We start from the raw sequence: 18,511 nt of genomic DNA on the forward strand, positions 1-18,511 counted from the left end.
CACTTCCGGTTACATTACTTCCGCCATATACAAGAAAGCGGAAAGCAACACGTTTGAACAAAGCTGAGGACTGTTGCTACGATGTAGACGGAAAACATGTCCGTATTTCATCTTTAACTGTCGCTTTCGGAAACTACATAATGGCAGAAGTTCAGATACGGTCTGGACAGGGAATTGACCCCAAAAATTCCGAAGATTTGCCCGAGGACGGGAGGGTAAACAGAGGTGAGCGTTGAGAATGTGAAAAGAAAAGTCGACTCCATTATAACAGTATGAGGTCATTTTTGGGCCGTATGATTCAGAGAGATGTTGTTGGGTTAACATTAAATGTGCACACTGAACGCAAGGCACGCTTTTACTTGACTTCACGTGGCTGACTTCAGTTTTTGATCAGGGAGCTACAATATTTAGCGTAAAATCCAACGCACATATCTTTTTGTAAACACTACTTAACCAGGGAATGTCTTCCAGTTTGATGGCACTTTGACAGTTAAATCAACAGCCACAACAATGAGTTGTAATGCAGGCACCCATCGTTTGAGTTATTTAATTGATACAATACTAAATATTTTGCCACTCAGCAATGGTCATTATTGGCTGGTGCGATTGAAATTTATGCATTAGCACTAACTGTTTATATTTTCTGATATGAGCTGGATGTGCTATTGCATGAAAGGAAGGACCTCAAAAATTGCAAAAATGATGACCAGCTTGCACATATGAGACAACTCTGGGCGGTTGATATGTCGTTAGAAGTATATCTGGCTAACATCTTGTAAGTTTTCTAATAGATGTTTTAGGTTCCATTCCCATAGAAATCGGTCTACATGGATCAACCCAACTTTGCAGGACCCTGGCTGACTGCAATCAACTTAACTGAAAGACACGCCTCTTCCTGATGTTAAGTAGAATATAGAAAAACTGGTGATTATACCTGTGCATTGAAAACAAAAGGAGGCATGTCATACAGTTAAACTGATTGCACCCAGCAAGAGTCCCCTCTGAATTGGGTCTACGTTGACCTGTGGTGTCTGTGGGAATGGGATCTAAAATGTCAGAGACAAGGTAGGATATTTTGTGCAGGGAATGGACTGTATAAGATAAATTTTTATCTGTAGACACAAGTTTTGTAAAACTAATTGTTTCCATCATAAATTCTCTGCCAAATCAATATTTTAAAAACAAAATAAATAAAGCTAAAGAATTTTAGATGAATGTAATGAGTCATGAAGGTAATCTTTTTATATTTTATTTGTAAGCCATGAAAGTAATTTTTTTATGATTCATCAACCCATTAACTTGAACCTGTGGTTGAACCTGTATTATTTTGCTCTGGGCCCTAGATTGTCCGTTTAAGCGTGTCACAATAAATAACTCCAAGGCACAAACATCGAGGAATAGATTTAATGACAAATTAGCAAAGTAAAAGACCACTTTCTTTTTAAAACAGCTGGTAGGGAAAATGAATTACCACGGAAGGAGTTTTTCTTTCTTTTTAGGATTTTCACAATTTTAAAAGCAAATGTTATTACAGTGGGATTAGAAAGACATTGGGTATATATACAAAAACAACAATCTCTGTCCCTTTGTTTATAAATAAATTTAACATTCTGGTGATATAAAAGTCACTTATAAATAACTAATACTAGTAAGTACTGCAGTGTAGAAAACATTTGTCGAAATAAGATTGTAAATCCAGGTGCTACCTACTTCAGTGAAATAACCTTCAACCAGAGTGGAAATAAATAAAATTCCCCGAAACAAGACTACTCTTGTGAACATACGGAATGAAATGTCAGTCTGATTAGAAATGATACCTGGTCTGACCCTCAGCTCTGCCCTGACTCTGCAGGTGCTGGAGTGACGCCCTCAATATTTGTATCATTTTTCTCCAGAGTTGTGGTACTTGGTGGAAAGAGTGTTTGCCATAAATCCATTTTAAATGAAAAAGTGTAGCAGTAATTGATCGCTTTGAAAATAAAAATATTAGATAATTTTAAGTAAAATAATCCTTGTATAATTTTATGTTAGTAGTACTAGAAAAATAAAGATTGAAAGCTCTTAAAGGTAACGCAGTCGACAGTGTCAGAATTTGAAGACATGTTGACTAGCATGTGTGTAACTAAAAATAAAAAATTTCACTATTCCAATACTGGGAGTTATTACTGTACTAGCACCTTGTTGAGGACAGGGTCTGAGTCTACAGGGAGGCAAGGTGTTTTCCATAAATTCAGTACAAATAGAAAAGAGATCCTCTTCTTTTACTGGGAATATATCTGAACAGACCTCAGTGAAGTGTCAGTCTGATTGGATAGGATGCCTGGCCTGACCCTAGCACTGCCTTCACGCTACAGGGAACAGAGGCTGGCTTCTACTGGGGTTGTATAGTGTGTGTGTGTGTGTGTGTGTGTGTGTGTGTGTGTGTGTGTGTGTGTGTGTGTGAGAGAGAGAGAGAGAGAGAGAGAGTGTGTACACTTGAGTGAAAGTGTCATAGTGTGTGTGTATGTGTGAGAGAGTACTTGAGTGAAAGTGTTGTAGTGAGTGTGTGTGACAGTAACAGTGTGTGTGTAAGTATGTATTAATGTTTGTACTGTATGTGTGCAAGTGGGTGAGTATGTGGTGGCAGAGGGTGACCTCTTTCTTCTTCCGTTTCTGTTGAATATATACATTTCTTTAAGGAAAAATATGCACCCTGCAGCTTTCTGTACCTGGAATATGCTGTTGCCTCTAGATTTCTTTCTTTTTCATGAAATGGAAATAGACTTGTTGTGGAGATGTTACAGAGGCAGGAGAGAAAATACCTTTGAGTGATCCTTAAAAGGTTTAAATAGTGCACCTGTTTTTGGGTCAATATTCTGTAATCGCAGAACCCTATCTATATAGCATATAATAAGCAAGCCCAGCATCTTGACTGTAATTCTGAAACAGATATTATTATCACACTGATCATCTCTGCCTCAACCACAGATAGCTGGGAAATATGATGAAGATGTGTGACTAATGTTACTTGTACCTTAAAGAAAACATCCACCATCTCCTACTGGCAAAATAGATAAATGCACTCTCTATGAAATATTTTTTAACATATTTTCGCCTCTAGAGATAAAATGAAATGTGTGAGTAGTCTACACCAAGAATCATAAGTTTGGTGAAAATTTGACACAGTAAATAGGAGAAGAGAAAAGTGGCCAAAATAAACCCATACATACTAGTATGGGCTATGGCACTGAAATGACTCTACCAGTAGTATATACTAGTCGGTGTCTTGTAATTTGATCTTTGTACAACAAGACTGAATGCAAATGAATACAAAGGTAGATCTGTTATTGTTATTGTTATTATGTAGAGCTTAGCCAACACAGATATGATGCTGACTCAGATAAATACCAAAAGAATTAGTAAAGTATCATGTGTTTTTTTTTTTTTTTTTTTACAAATTTCCCCAACTCTTGGTCGGATAATTTATGACTATTTACAGAAATTAATATTTTCTTTTCACTATAAAGAAATGCACAAATTTTAAAAAATGGTTTTGATATTAGGTGTGCAATATATACTGGTTAAAAAATAAAAATTTTGAATCGATAATCAAAATGACAAACATATATACCAAAGAATGCCCCAACATGAAAAAAGCATTCTTATTTATATTCATCCTACAAGCGGCATGACAGAAGTAAAACTTAACATGAGGCTTCCTAATGCCAGGTCATTCACAGTATTATTATAATTCATCATTATTCATAACTGCTGACATCTAAGATTTCACAGTCAGCCCGGGGATATTAATATTGCCATCCTGATTGCAGTCTGAAAAGGAATTAATTGATATCTTGATTTGTGTAAGGTATTCTTCCAGTGTTGGTATCAATGAGTCATGCATTGATTTTTTTATTACTGTACAGTTCTTGGGGAGAAAGTAAATCATGAAAAAGATATCAGATTAGAGAAACTGAGACAGGCTGTGTAATGTGTGTTTTTACAATGACTGGTTACCTGCATGCAAGTGTGTGTGTGTGCACATGCATTGACTTCATACCTGCCTGTATAATAATTCTCTCTCTCTCTCTCTCTCTCTCTCTCTCTCTCTCTCTCTCTCAGAGAGAGAGAGAGAGAGAATGGCAGTGTTCATAAGAACCACCTTATCAGCTTTACACTCCACTACCTGAGGATATGTTTACAGGTTATGATGATAATAAATGGTTGGAATTTGTACACATACACATACACACACAGGGATCTTAATGCCATACATTCAGTGCAGCTGCAGTCAGTTAATAATAATTATGATTTCACAGCGTTGGAATTTGCAAATTGAGACTTATGGGATTAAATGACAGACAACTAAGTACTCTGTATTTAAGCTTACTAGTATGCACGCAGGTGCAAACCAAGCAGTTATGACTTGACCATTTCTAGACTGATTGCCATTAATTTTAATGGCATTATAAAGGTGCTTTTCCAAAAATTAGTGGCCGAAATGGACATGCGTTCATGTTTTATCGCTTATTTTTATCTGCATTCAGTAAGCTCAAATTAGAAACTTAAAAGTGTCACAGCTTATATTTCTCCTAGTGTTGACATGAGTCACAGGGTATTAAGTGCTGTGTTCTGGTATCTGAATACCACTCAGTTTATATATGGAAATAGTGAATTACAGACAGAAATACAGGGCAAGAGATAAGTAACTATTGTTACTGAGACTACTGTAACGAGCTGTCTGCATGCAATATCATTTCCCAGGTTCAACAGTACTTGATTGTCACTTTCGTTATTTCTGTAATAATGTCACGGTGGTAATTCCTCACTGAATTCAAATGATATAGATTTCTGTAATTTGTAAAACAGTGTTTTGTTATGAATTTTGATGAATTGGGCTTTGAATTTCTTGACAGTGGATTTATTTATTTATTTATTTATTTATTTATTTATTTATTTATTTATTTATTTATTTATTTGTGCATATTGACAGCATAATATTGTATATTTCTTGCTTTCTTTGAATTCTGTGGGTTATTGCCACCTTGACATATTATTAGTAATGTAGGAATGAGGAATAAGTGTGCTTTTCAGATCTTGAATATATCAAAAGAAGAATTTGATGACAAATAACAAGTAAGAAGATGAATACAAGGTCAATGTCATTTACCAGATCATAGAACAGTCAACTATGTGGTATTGAAGGATTATTTACAGTTGCAACATCAGATCTACCATATTATTTTGAATATGAAATATGACAATACTTACAAAATAATTTTATTGAATTTTTTAGATTTTATCAATTTTTTTCTCTATTTTTTTTTTTCAGTCCGTCAAGAATGGCTGGTCCACGAAGACGGAGCCCTGGCTCACAGAATGCAGGAGGAGGAATGTGAGTTGTCTGAATATAGTTGGGGCTGGTCACATGATATAATTTCTGACCAATAAAAATGATTTGTTGCTGATTTGAGTTACATTATCATGCCTTTATTTAAAGAAAAGGGAGCTGAATTATAAGGTTTTGAATTGGTCCATTGAAATTGGACTTTTTTTTTTTACCAAACCCAAATTTAAAGTAGTTTGATGATTTGCATTTTTGTTGGCAGCATCTCTGGTTTAATCCTTTTATTATAAACAAATTTAAGTGTAGAAAAAAGTCTCCAAACTGACAATTGTAATATTCTTAAGCTAAAACATATCAAAATGGATCTGTTTTGGTTTGAACTCTGTTTACTGCCCTTCTTTTTCAAAACATTGCTCCCATTATTTGTACACGTATAGTAGCAGAAACAGGTAAGACAAAATTGGGTCTCCCTCTCAACATCCACATTATACCTTGAAAAAATATGATCCTTTACTGCCTTGGATCATGCATATTTTAAAAGCCGTGAAAAAAATATCAATCCATCTGCTTATATTTTCACCAAAATTAAGGTTATTTAAGGCATTGCTTATAAATTTCCAAGATAAATTTTCAAAATCAGTCATTTGTCTCTTTTCAAGATTAAGAAAAAAATTTGAATTTTTCATCATATCCACCTTGCTTGAGACATTTCATTTCATATCCCCTTATATTTTCTAATTGTGAATTAAGTTCAGCCAAACTTGCATGTATTTACATCATGCGTCCTTTTGGTTTCCTAAGCTGCAGTATTTTAATTTGTTGTTCAATAGAACACTTACTCTCTTTTCTTTGATTATTTTTCCCAGAGCTGTAGGAGGTAGTAGTCCCTTTAATGTTTATCAGTAATACCTCTAAAAATAAATCATCTTCAGTGCTTGTAAGAAATCGTTTAGAATTCTTTTTATGTTATGGCGTACAATAGGATATGGGACACACACACACACAATAGGATATATGTATGTTCTTTTTTGTCTTTAAAATGCACTCTTTAATCTTATTTACATATTCAAGGTATTTTAAAAAGGAATAATTAAAGAGAAGGGACTTGATTTTTGGTTTTAAATAATATATAAAAAAGAAGTCGTCGAATTTAACACAAACAATTATCTTATGTAGTTGAAGATCACTTTGGCTTAAACCGGAAGACGCGGCGTACGGTGCGCGAGGATATCCAGGTGGCCAAAGTTGTCCAGACAGAGGAGGAGTTTGTACAGCAGAGAGAAAGAATGCTCCAGCTGGAACGCCTTCAACAGCGGTGAGCTGGGCTGGGATGGGTAGTTTGTACGTGCATGATATGTGTGCACACATGGAGGCATATATATGTATGTGTGCATGCATGGGCAAGAGTGTATATGTGGCTGCATATGTATTTATATGTGTGCATAGGTGTACATATATGTATGGATGGATCATGGCTGCATGTGTGTATATTGAGCACATGTATGGGCAATTGCTTGATCATGTGTTTGCATGTGTCCTTGTATGTGAGGGTGTAAATCTGCGTGTGTGGTCTGTTTTAAATCAGGTGCAGTGCTAGTTTGTAATAAAGTTTTATTCTGCATTGAAAGATAACAATGTTTTAAGTACTCTGAAGTATCGAATAAAAGTACTGATGGAATAAAAGTACTGGGTGGAAAAAATCTCAAAATTTAATAAAAGTACTGATGGAATAAAAGTACTGGGTGGAAAAAACCTCGAAATTTAATAAAAGTACTGGATGGAATAAAAGTACTGGGTGGAAAAAACCTTTACACCACTCCCCCCCCCCCCCAAAAAAAAGAAATGAAATAAATAAATAAAAATAAAGAAGAAGAAGAGAAAGAAAAAAGCTAGCTATTGATCATTGTAAAAAAAAAATTCACCAGGTAAAATTCACTCAGTATTATAATTTATCTTAAAAACGGGATACTTAATTTATTTTCAAAAAAATATATATATATATTTGCCATGAGTTAAATTTCATAATCGTCAGGGGCCGAAGACCCAGATATGTCGCACCTAAGCCGCCTCCGAGAGCCATACGGAGACGTTATTCATAGTAAATTTATTCTCAGATATAAGGTCCGTTTTGCATACCTGTAAACTCCTAAGGGTTTATCTTACATAGAAATGTGATTTAACATCGTTTAAATCATAAATCGGCATGAAATAATTGACGTTTGAAAACAGACACAACTTCTTTGCTGCACTTGAAATGACCTCCTTAGCTATAAATATGATCCTATCACCTTGCGACATTGCATCATTCGATCGATATACATGAGTAGTTGTCACTGCTGAAGGGAAAGCACGTCTATTTATAGGAACTGAAATCAGGTGACGCATGTATCGTAGTGTTCAGAGAGCGACTTCCGCTTGACCTACTTTCCAGTGCTGTTTGTAGAACAGTCGGTAACGAGTTGAGATTTCGATTTTCTTCTCATTATACTTCAATTTAAGAAAATAAAAAGCGTGACTTGTACTTGTGTAATTTCCCACCGGTACAATAGGTATTTAATAAACATACCGGGTGGAAGATTTTTGAAAAATTAATAAGCGTACTGGGTGAAAATGGAGCGTACCAGCGGGAAGAAATTTGGAAAATTAATTAACGTACCGGTACGTTTATTTGATACTTCATAGTATTTTGGTCTGAATTGTCAGCATGTAAATTTAACAACTAAAACTTAAATAACATAAATATTAATCCTTGCATATTTTGGTTCAAATTATCTGCATTGCCATTTTCCATTTACGGTAAAGTGCCATGAATTTCGAACGGCTCTTGAATTTCGAACTATCTTAAAATCGGCCGTCTGGAGTTTTTTCTGGACCATGAATTTCGGCCAGTAAGCAATTTTGCGCGATCTTGATTTCGTGAATTTCGTACACCTTAAAATCGGCCACCGGGCTATTCTCGCGCTTGTAAAGATCAGTCGGCAATGTTGCCCTAGCGTACCTTTACCTGAGTACTACGTGTGCGGCCCAAGGTGCAAGATAACGATCAGTACAGTTAGTTTAGGACGCTAAACAACATCGTCATATCCATTCATTCAGATAACAGGAGAATCTATTAAGAGTTGTACTGTCGGGCTGTTGTTTCTTTACCGCAGTATTCGGTGTGAGATAGCGATCGGTAGTTTTGCTGAGGCGCACAATAGCATTGTTAACAGTAGAGACTTCAGTAACAGAACAAAAGAGCAATATTAAGAGCTGCAATAAAGATTACCATTATTGCTTTCTTGTCTCGCTCAGATCGTTCACAATCTCCCGCTGACGATCTTCCGCTAATGAGGTCCCTTGAAATGTACAAATGAAATGAAAAATATTTTTAAAAATTAAAAATTCCGATGGGGAGGGATGGAGGGTTAAAAACAATCGAGAACGATCTCCGGCTGACGATCTGCCGCAAACGAAAGCCACTGAACGAGTATGAGCTTTCTCGTTTCACTCGGATTGCGACGCTGATGATACGAAAATTGCGTTCTCGTCTCGCCCTTTGGCTTACGAAGTCTCTTTAACAAATATGAAAATTGCCTCCTGGTCTCTCTCGGATTGCGAACGTCTCTCGCTGAAAATTTGAAATTTTCCTTTTTGTCAATCAGCTTTGTCAGTTGCCGTGCATATGAAGGTCCGGAAGGTGTCCCCTTTCACAAATTGGCCTGTAGTTTTCTTAGTGTTTTGTACCGCATGAAGGTCACTCTTGTCACTGCTGCATACGGCGTGGAATGTGTATCTTAAGGTTCATAGAAACATTTTATTGTGTTTTGTAAGCTTTAGGAAGTAGTTTCGTCGGGACTGAATATCAGCGTACACTACAAAGTAGTACCATTCATCTGTGACGCATCATAAAAGCTAGGTACGTCAAATTACTCTAAGAAAATTTCTTACAACGTCCACGGCTGTCCCGACAAGCCAAGACGTCATTAAAAGAAAAGTCGCAAGCCGTCTAGCCGTCTTTGAAAATATAGGCCGTCCGGTGATGTCAGCGGCCGTCCAAATGACGGCTGGACGGTTCGCTGGGAAAAGCCTTGCTCATAAGGGTATATTTATTTAACTAGGGGCTTACTGACATCACCCAGCTTACATGCGGGTGCATGCCTCCCAAAATTATATTAAAGGATAAAATTGTAATATATCTAAGTATAATTGTTTGTAAATTTTGTAAAAATTGCCCATGCCACCCCGTTAGTTTGGAGGGTTAAGCTGGATCAAGTCCGTGTCAAAATTCTTTGAAACTTTGCAGGAAAAATCAATCTTCCTTTGTTTCTCTGGCTCCTTGTTTATCCCGATGATCAGATTTATCTAGTGCCCCCAGGTCTGCTGGAGCAGCTCTTTGAAATAATACACGGGTAGATTTTTATCTGAGATAAATATCGCGTTCGATACACTCAAGACAAAAGCTACCTGTGAGCTGAAGGGCACTTTACCCTCTAATTAAGAGGTAAAGCAAGTTCCAGCTAGATGGACGATTAAGATCGGACTTCAGATGGTAACTAGTATTGTTTACCTCAGTTCTGTGAAAGCTAACGAGAAGGGTGTCAGAACAATGGTGCATATATAAATTATACAGAGAATTTGTACACTCAGGTGACATTAACTTATAATCGACGGGGATTTTCGATAATATTCCTTGAAAAGTACACTAGATTTATAGAGAATAATATCATGGTTGGCCAAAAAATTATATACGCACAGTGTATCCATGCGTATGCCTGGTTACGCCCCTGTCGCAAACCAGCAAACCATATCCTGCTGACTACATGAAAATTGCCTTCTAGCATGGACAAAAAGTCCAAGCTTCTATGCTTGCTCGGATCGCTGACGATCTGTTGCTGACGAATATAGTAACGAAGTCCCTTGAACTAGTGTGGAAATTGGCTTATTATCGCGCTCAGATCGCTCACTATCTCCCATTGACGATCTTCCAGTCCCTTGAACGAATATAAAAACTGCCTTTTCGGTTTACTCTAGATTACCTATCTCTCGCGTTTGTTTGAAGATGACAAAACGTACACGCTTTTCAAATGCGTACATTTACGCAACTGTGCGCCAGGAAATCATTTGCTGCTGCTGGTTAAGATTGGGTTGCCTGAGCGAAAAAAAAAAACGGCCCTGCACATCCCCCCCCCAAACATAGTATATTTGATCGCAGACAACAATCAGCGGTCATCTTGGTCGCAGCGCACGACGGAGAGAGACCGTAATACACAGTTCGGCTGCCGTGGCGAAGGCTACCTGTGCGCCGCACATACCGATCTGCGGTCGTAGTGGCCTCCCCGCACGGAGGAGAGGCCGTAGTGCCGAGGCCGGCTTCTGCAGGGAAGGCTACGTATGCGTCGGAGACACCGCGAACGGCGAGATGAGGACGCATTCGCGCATAAAGCTCCGCCCGACTTTAACGGTAAAGGCAACGAACCTGGTCGCGGAAGACACTTATCGCAGATGAAGGCTACCTGCACGTGCGCCATAGACACTGATCAGCTGTCGTCTCGGTTTCAGTGCACGGAAAGGAGCAACGGTAACACTAAGCTTCCATATTAAAGGTTATCTGGCCGTGGCAGACGCTAATCGTCGGCCGTCTCTCCCTCCGTCCACTCCCGTTCTGAGCGCCAGGATCGTTTTTGAAAAACGACACTAGTTTCTGGCTGCCAGAATCGCTTTTGAAAAACGACACTACTGATAACGATGCTGTTTTGCGGCCCTAGACAAGAGTACCGCTCTATCTATGGGCCATACACAGTGATCGGGTGAAAGTACGTGTATACCTTTGGTCGCAATTACCGACACTCACACATCATACATTATGGTAACTTTAAATAGATCGTCGGGAGAAGATAACAGAAGGCCTAGCGACGAACAGACAACTTCCGGTCAAAATTGACAGAATTCCATGAAATTCGAACTTTCAGGAGTTCTGAGCACCTCCTTTTCATGAATTTCGGCCAGAACGATCTTTTCCCAAATTTAATTATTTTTTACTGTTCGAAATTCATGGCACATTACCGTAGGTGTACATGTGTCTGTACATATTGTCAGCATCGCTGTCTAGTTTGATAATTTATCCATTTTTTTACCAATATTAAGGGCCAGAGAGGATGAAGAGGTGGCCAGGAAAGTGCATTTATCACAGGTAGAGAAGATGAAGAAGGCGGAGGAGGAACGACGCAGGCACGAGGCTGAAGACGAGGTACAATGGTCGTTTTCTGGGAATATTTTATTAAGAAGTTTTCTGATTGCTATTCATATTCAGTGTGTGTGTTTGTGTATTGAAGAGGGTTTGTTTTAATCCTTTTGAGCTATGAGACAATAAACAGGTTTAAAAGTAAAGTGTATTTGATTTTGTCATACGTTGGTATTGAAATATTTCAAAAAAATTAATTAAAAATATTATAACTGAATTTATATCAATATTTTCCTCTCCAGTTTGTTAATTTAAACATATATTGATATGGCTTGCTCGGATAAAACAAACTTGCGTGTTGAGTAAAAGTGTTGTTGTGACTGCATGTTAGCTATGGAAAGAGTGAATGTTTTTTTAATGTTTACTTTTAGTGTATGGTATTAGTAGATAGCAAATGTGATAATATCTCCCCTTGCTGATAGGGAAAGTTTGTAATATTAAAAATATTTATTAGCATTGGAAAGAATGAAAACCAAAACCTTGTAGACATGTGGATGAAGAATCTTGAGATATGTGAAATTGAAAATCATCAAATATACAAAATAGCAGTAAATATATGAGACTGATAAATGACTTGGGGTCCATTTTATCTATTTTTGTAAAGTTCATATTTTTAGTAAGAAGACATTTTAACTATTTGCTTTTCGTTTTGCCATATTTAGTCGGCGGATCAGTTAGTTCGTGGATCCTCTGTCACATTTCTGTAAACCAGTTATATTAGGATCCAATTTTAATATGTTGTTGTGGCCTTTCCCATAGGCAGGCTGCTTTCGAAAGCCGTGTTTACATTGACGATAGGTCAGCTCCTTTCACAGGTCATAAGTCATAGGCAGCAAATGTGATGCCTCTGTTCTTTGAAATAATTAAGCTGCATTGCCTATGAGTAAGCAGGATAACAGATAGTTATTTTAAAAGAACTGTCTGTGGTTGATGATAATTTTCAGGGTACCCAACCAAGGTTGCACCAAGAAGGGTTGACCTTTTATCAGTGTTAACAAGGCTTAAAATTGCTTGCCATTTATAGTTGAGTGTTGTGTGCTTGCAAGCCATGTCCCTCTTGCCTCACACTAGCATGACCAGTTTATAAAATATCAAATTAGGGTAATTAATATAGTGAAAATTATGTATTTGGGCAAAGAAAAACTAAAATTACTTCATTGAATTTTGTTACTTTACACTTTTAATATTTTTTGCCAAATTGTCATTGCATCGAAAAAAAAAACAATTGGGGGAAATTTTAGGTTATAGTGAAAAACCAAATATGTGCTAGAGTGAGGCTAGCTCTGTATCCCCCCCATGCACTTCCAGGGGCGAGCCCTACAGTTACAGATGGAGGAAGAAGAACGTCAAATGGAGCGTCTGGCACTCGACGATGAGGTATTTTGATGTTTTGTTTTTTGCATGTAGTTTCATTGCTTTAGAATACAGATATCTTTTCTTCTAGTGTTGCAATTCTTTACTGTGTTAAAAAAATACACGTATTGTCTCAGCATCTGTTTTACTTTGTTGTCTCCCAGGCATGTAGCTAGTGACTCCAAAGTGGGTCTGTTTCTGGCCAAAATGGAGGGGGGGGGTGAACCCCCTGTACCTCCCTTGCCTACCTGAGTTTTGTACAAATATGAATGGAGAAATTAAGATTTGAATGATGAATGTTTTAAAGTACAAAAAACAAATTTCTTATTTAAATTGCGACTGAAAAAGGTGAAAGTTGCTATTTTTAAGGAGACTGCCAAATTTGAAAGTTGATATATATTTGGATGTGAAAGATTATTATATCTATAAGTCTTGGCTGTTACAAATAATTATCACTTAGTAAATATTTTAGAGGAATATCAGTATTAACCTTGCCAAAACAGATGCTGAAAACTTATGTGTATTCTTTAAAACAGGTATTAACCCTAAATTATGTGTGATGAATGTGCATTTCGGATTCTTTTCCCCTAGATAATTGTCAGTTTGGTCTTAGTCATGAACCATTTGTGGTAAATGTAATGTTTGTCAGACATACATTTTTATGTGAATACTAGTACTGAGTGCATTATATGTGCTAACTAATTACTTGTTCAATTTTAAATGCCTTATTTCTAAAAGTATATATTTATTGTAAAAGTTGTTATGCTTAGTCTCAGCTTAAAAAAAAAAACAGGTTTTTGCTTATTGTTAAGAGCTCGGATATTATCAATTGTATAATATGGTTTCCATACATACCATATAAAGTATCTATGTAAAACTTTTTTTTCAATAGAAGTGCACTGAAATTACTAACAAACATATTATGAAGTACCTTTTATTTATATAACTATAATTTCTTTATATATCATACAGTATTTTATGCACAGTCATTAAAGCATACATCAGTATAGATACACTGCTTTTGTTGCCAGGGCTATATTTGTTGAATAATTACCAAGATGCATTTCTTTTGTTTCAGGCATTATAAAAACTCCTTGAAATTACAGTTCTTTATGGGATGCTTAGATTGAAAGTCACCCTCGTTACAATTTTTGATCAGTGTCCAAATAAAAATAATTGCCCCTCCCTGCATTTTTTATTTGTACCTAATTTTTGACCCACTTCCGGTAACTAGCACATACCAGGTTTTCACTGAAACTTATTTTCTAGCTTATTGAGAATATTTTGTCAAGAAGCTACAATTGGCAGATTTAATTTCGTAACACAAATAAATCATAAACATTTTTTGTCATTTATCTACCCTTCAGAGAAAGGCTCGTCAGCTCCAATTTGAGATTATCGAAGCTGAAATGAAGCGTCGTGAAGAGGGTGAAAGCCAGATGAGGGCTATTGGAAAGACGGATGAGGTGACCCCTACCTCACTTGACCTTTGACCTCATTGAAATAATTGCATGTTCTAAGCACATAAAGGTCAAGGTCATTGTGTTATGTTGTTTGCACTTGCCTTCCATGCTTGTTTGTGAGAAATGTTTTAATTATGATTTGGCAAATGCTATGTTGAATTTTAAAAAATCTGACAGAAAGAACAACAATAATTTGCTGGGTTGAGTGTCACTTGGCCTTAATATGAACAATGTTTGAACTGTTGTCTGTTGGCTTTGTTTTATTATGAAAAATCTCCTATGTTGTGTTTGAAAAAGAAAAAAAAATATCTAAAATTACTTACATTAAATTTCATGTTATATAAAGTACAGTTCCCCCCCCCCCAAGTCCAGTTGTCAAATATCTATACACAACCTACCCCCATGTCTTGATCACTGTCAACTAGATTGTAATTTCAAAATGTACCACTCTCCGCATGATGGCACTCGCATTGGAAGTCTTGTCAACGACCTTGTGCACTGTCCTTGACCTTTGACCCCACTCTAAAGGAGATTGGAAAATGCATCACCTTTCATGAACGTCCTCAGTGGCACCCTCATGCATAACAGACCTTTATTCCAGTCGCTTACGAGGCATGCTTGAAAGCTTATCGCTTTTTATTGACCAACCAAAGGAGATTGGGTTGTAGTGCTTTTAGTTGACTGCATAGCATAATGCTTTGAATATTGCAATTTTAGAAGGGAAAACATTTTGGTGTCAAAGAGTATGATTTCAGTGTGATTTTATGATTGATCAATATTGACTTTTCTTGCAAAACTGTTGTTGTTATTTTGTAAATTGGGCCTTTATTGGAATGCAGCACCATCTGGTGGTATAATTGAGCTTCGTATGTAAATATCTAAAAAAAAAATTACTGCCCGAAACCATCAAGGACATTTTACATTAAATATTGTTTGGACCTAATGTAATCAACGATGGAAAAAACAAACCAATGTCTTCTTATGGATTAATTTCACCTGGGGAAATATTACCTAGCAGTTTTTGAAAGCCAAAAACAAAGGTTTCACTGGATATGCAAAATCAATAGCATTTGATGCCAGTGCTCTTGAATATCTATTATCTAATTTAAAAACAAAACTATTGACTGTACATTACTGTATATATAATATTTATAATATAGACCCCTAATGTGACACTAATTTCATTTCAGAACTAGCATTATGACTTTGAAACTATTTGAATTATGTAGTAACACATTACCTGTTGTTAGATTTAAAAAATTTGATACATGAGCAGAAATTAGGTGTAAAAGATATTTCGAATATCAATATAAAAAAAAAAAACATTATTTGATTGAAATATAGTAAGCCTGTTTTAGAATTAATTTCTTATAATTTCTTTTATTATTTATTTTAATTTGAGTTACAGCATGTTTGTTTGGGTTAGATTGACTCGTATTTATTTGAATTTTTATTAAGTTGCTTGAGGGCATAATCTAATGAATCCAATCTAATCATTGGTCAGTAATACTAACCATTGTGTTACAGTTTCTTCATATATGAAAGATATTTTTGACTCATACTAAGTGGTGTTTTCAAAACATTAAAAAAATATATATTTTTTGATAAGAATTATAAATTTCAAATTGTTTTAAATGGACAAAAATTTAAGCTGTTATTAATTACAGATTTGGAACACTGAGGAAAGTATTTACCAAGTTTTCACAATTATGGCATTGATTTATGAAAGAGATTTTTTATCTGTTTTGGTGGCTTTAAATGTACCCTGTGTGTACCATATAGGGGGAATTAATTTTTCGTCAATCTGTTGTTTCAGGACATTGCTCGGAAGCTGCAGGAAAAAGAGCAGAGGCGCTACGAGAGGTATCAGGAGAAAAAGCGCCTGGCTAAAGAAAGGAAGCGTCTTGAAGAACAGATTGCACAGGAGAGCAGAGAAATGTCACCTACGACTGGGTATGGGACTGAATAGTGCCAAGTATTATTTATTTATTTTTTAGACTTGGACTAACTCTATTCATAAATTTTAAAATCATTACTAAAACATCGAGGCACCTTATCATGGTGATGACAAAGATAAAGGTTAATTTGTTTTCTTATCTTATAATGTTTTTTTTATTATTTTTAGTTGTTTTTTTCCTTTTTTTTAGACACACAAGAGACGATGGTCGTAGAGAAGATTCTGGAGACTTCAGTGACTTTTACATCCCACCTGCCCCAGAAATGGATGCAGATGAGTCAAAACAGCTGCAAGAACTGCAGGATGAGGTGGGTCATGTGACAGGAAATGGAATTAAAATGACTTAAGGGGACTTTGTAGAAAATAATTATAAGTCTGGTACAGAACTGTATAATATGATATGCATTTAAGATGTTGAAAGTTAACTTCTCTCAATAACTCATGACATAAACTTGAAAAGGCATTGAAAAATTACTTCACCATGTTGATGATCATGAGATTGATAATAATGTATATTGTGACTGATTATATTTTGATAATAAGCTCAAAACATGATTTACTTAATTTGTGGTGATGGCACGGTTATCTTCTTTTCCATAATTCAGTGATTTTAATATTTTTCAATTGCTATGTATTTTGCAGGAATTGGCCAGACTCATACAAGAACAAGAACATAAGGTAAAAAAATAAATATTAAATATTATTCAACATGGGTAGTATAGCACACTGGTGTCAAAATGAACTGATAAAAAGGTTTCGGGTGTGAGGGTATATTTACTTGAGTCATGCATGGGGCATGTTTCTAAAGAGCCAGTCATTTCAACATTTTCCATCTAAAACATGAAAAAAATGCTAGAACTTTATTTACTGAGAGTCCATTTGAATCTTTTATTGGAATATTTTATTTTTCAGAGAGGTGCAAGCACCAATAAAGAAAAACTGAAGCAAATTGAGCAACAGGACGAGGAACTGGCAAGAATTATTCAAGAAGAGGAGAGGCTGAAGGCTCGGAAAGTGAGGGAGAAACACAGACAGGCCTCTATGCAACAGCCACACTCAAGACAATTATCTGAAGAGGTGGGTCTCTCTCTCTCTCTCTCTCTCTCTCTCTCTCTCTCTCTCTCTCTCTCTCTCTCTCTCTCTCTCTCTCTCTCTCTCTCTCTCTCTCTCTCTCTCTCGTCAGCACCATTCACTTCGTCAATAATTTCAATTTTTTTCTCCTTTTACATAATTTTTTTTACAGTATTAATTCTGAAAATATCCATAAGACCCTAGCAGCATTTTTTCCTCTTCTTTCTCTCTCTCTGTCTCTCTCAAAAAACAATATTCTTTGTAGTTGACAGGTGATTGTTTGATAAAATTATTCCAAACACTTCCATTATATTCTTCAGTTTCGGCACCCTGCGGCAGCCAGGTCACAAAGCGTTCCTACGGGGCCCTCTCATGATTATCGCCCAGACAAACCACCTGCCTACAGAGCACCCCCGTTACCAGAACGGGTGGCTCTAGATAACTCTTCAGCATTGGAGGATGCAGTGAGTATTTCAACGTAAAAAAAAGGGACAATGGATGGCATGTTGTGGGTGCAAGATGTGGCGCTATCACATTTAAATATTCTCAAAATTCAAGTTAAAATGACTTGAGGAGGTGGTTGCTCTTTTTAATGCTGTGATTTTTTGCTGCCTATTTTTCATGAAAAGTGAACTTAAAGTATTGTGTTCAGATGTTTTTACCCTTGCACTCAGATAGTGGACTGTATTCATGGGCACCATTTTAAACTTATTTCACTATTGTTTAAATATTTTCTTTGTTTTATATTTGGTATCAGAGTCAGACTAGATATTTTGTCGTTTATTTTTTTTCAGCGTTCCCCTGGTCGCACAAGGGCCCCCCCTCCCAGCATGCCTCCTCCACCTATCCCAGCAGGTCAGCGCCCGCGCTGGGAACTGGAGCTGGCCGTGACTGGCGCTGGGGCCGAACTAGAAAACAGCAGGCCATCGCCACCACATCACTCTCCCGCGCCTTCTTCACAGCATGATTCTATGCCGCGCATGTCACCGTCACCGCCACCACTTCCGCCATTTGAAGATCTTGATCACCAGTCTGATGAGTTTGAATCACAGAGGTTGGTTAAGTGTGGACTTTGAATCTGAAATTGTTTTATGTTGATATGTTAACATTCTCTTTCT

General features: G+C 36.6%; 1 protein-coding gene across 3 annotated transcripts in view; it reads left to right on the forward strand.

The window, feature by feature from the left end:
• The window catches only part of LOC106164489 (uncharacterized), a 24,276-nt gene continuing 5,765 nt past the window's right edge, over positions 1–18,511 (forward strand). For 2 of the 3 annotated variants that reach the window (XM_013542425.2, XM_013542426.2), the window contains exons 1-12: positions 1–225; positions 5,312–5,374; positions 6,503–6,641; positions 11,453–11,555; positions 12,858–12,926; positions 14,270–14,368; positions 16,182–16,318; positions 16,513–16,630; positions 16,965–17,000; positions 17,235–17,399; positions 17,714–17,857; positions 18,188–18,447. In XM_013542425.2, coding sequence (XP_013397879.2) covers positions 141–225; positions 5,312–5,374; positions 6,503–6,641; positions 11,453–11,555; positions 12,858–12,926; positions 14,270–14,368; positions 16,182–16,318; positions 16,513–16,630; positions 16,965–17,000; positions 17,235–17,399; positions 17,714–17,857; positions 18,188–18,447 — 1,418 coding nt within the window. In that variant the 5' untranslated portion in view covers positions 1–140. The remainder of the gene's footprint in view (positions 226–5,311; positions 5,375–6,502; positions 6,642–11,452; positions 11,556–12,857; positions 12,927–14,269; positions 14,369–16,181; positions 16,319–16,512; positions 16,631–16,964; positions 17,001–17,234; positions 17,400–17,713; positions 17,858–18,187; positions 18,448–18,511) is intronic. The other variant, XM_013542427.2, reaches the window with a different exon arrangement.

This window comes from Lingula anatina, chromosome 9 (genome assembly GCF_051362555.1).
Source record: "Lingula anatina isolate TDL-2025a chromosome 9, LinAna3.0, whole genome shotgun sequence".
Lineage (NCBI taxonomy): Eukaryota > Metazoa > Brachiopoda > Lingulata > Lingulida > Lingulidae > Lingula > Lingula anatina.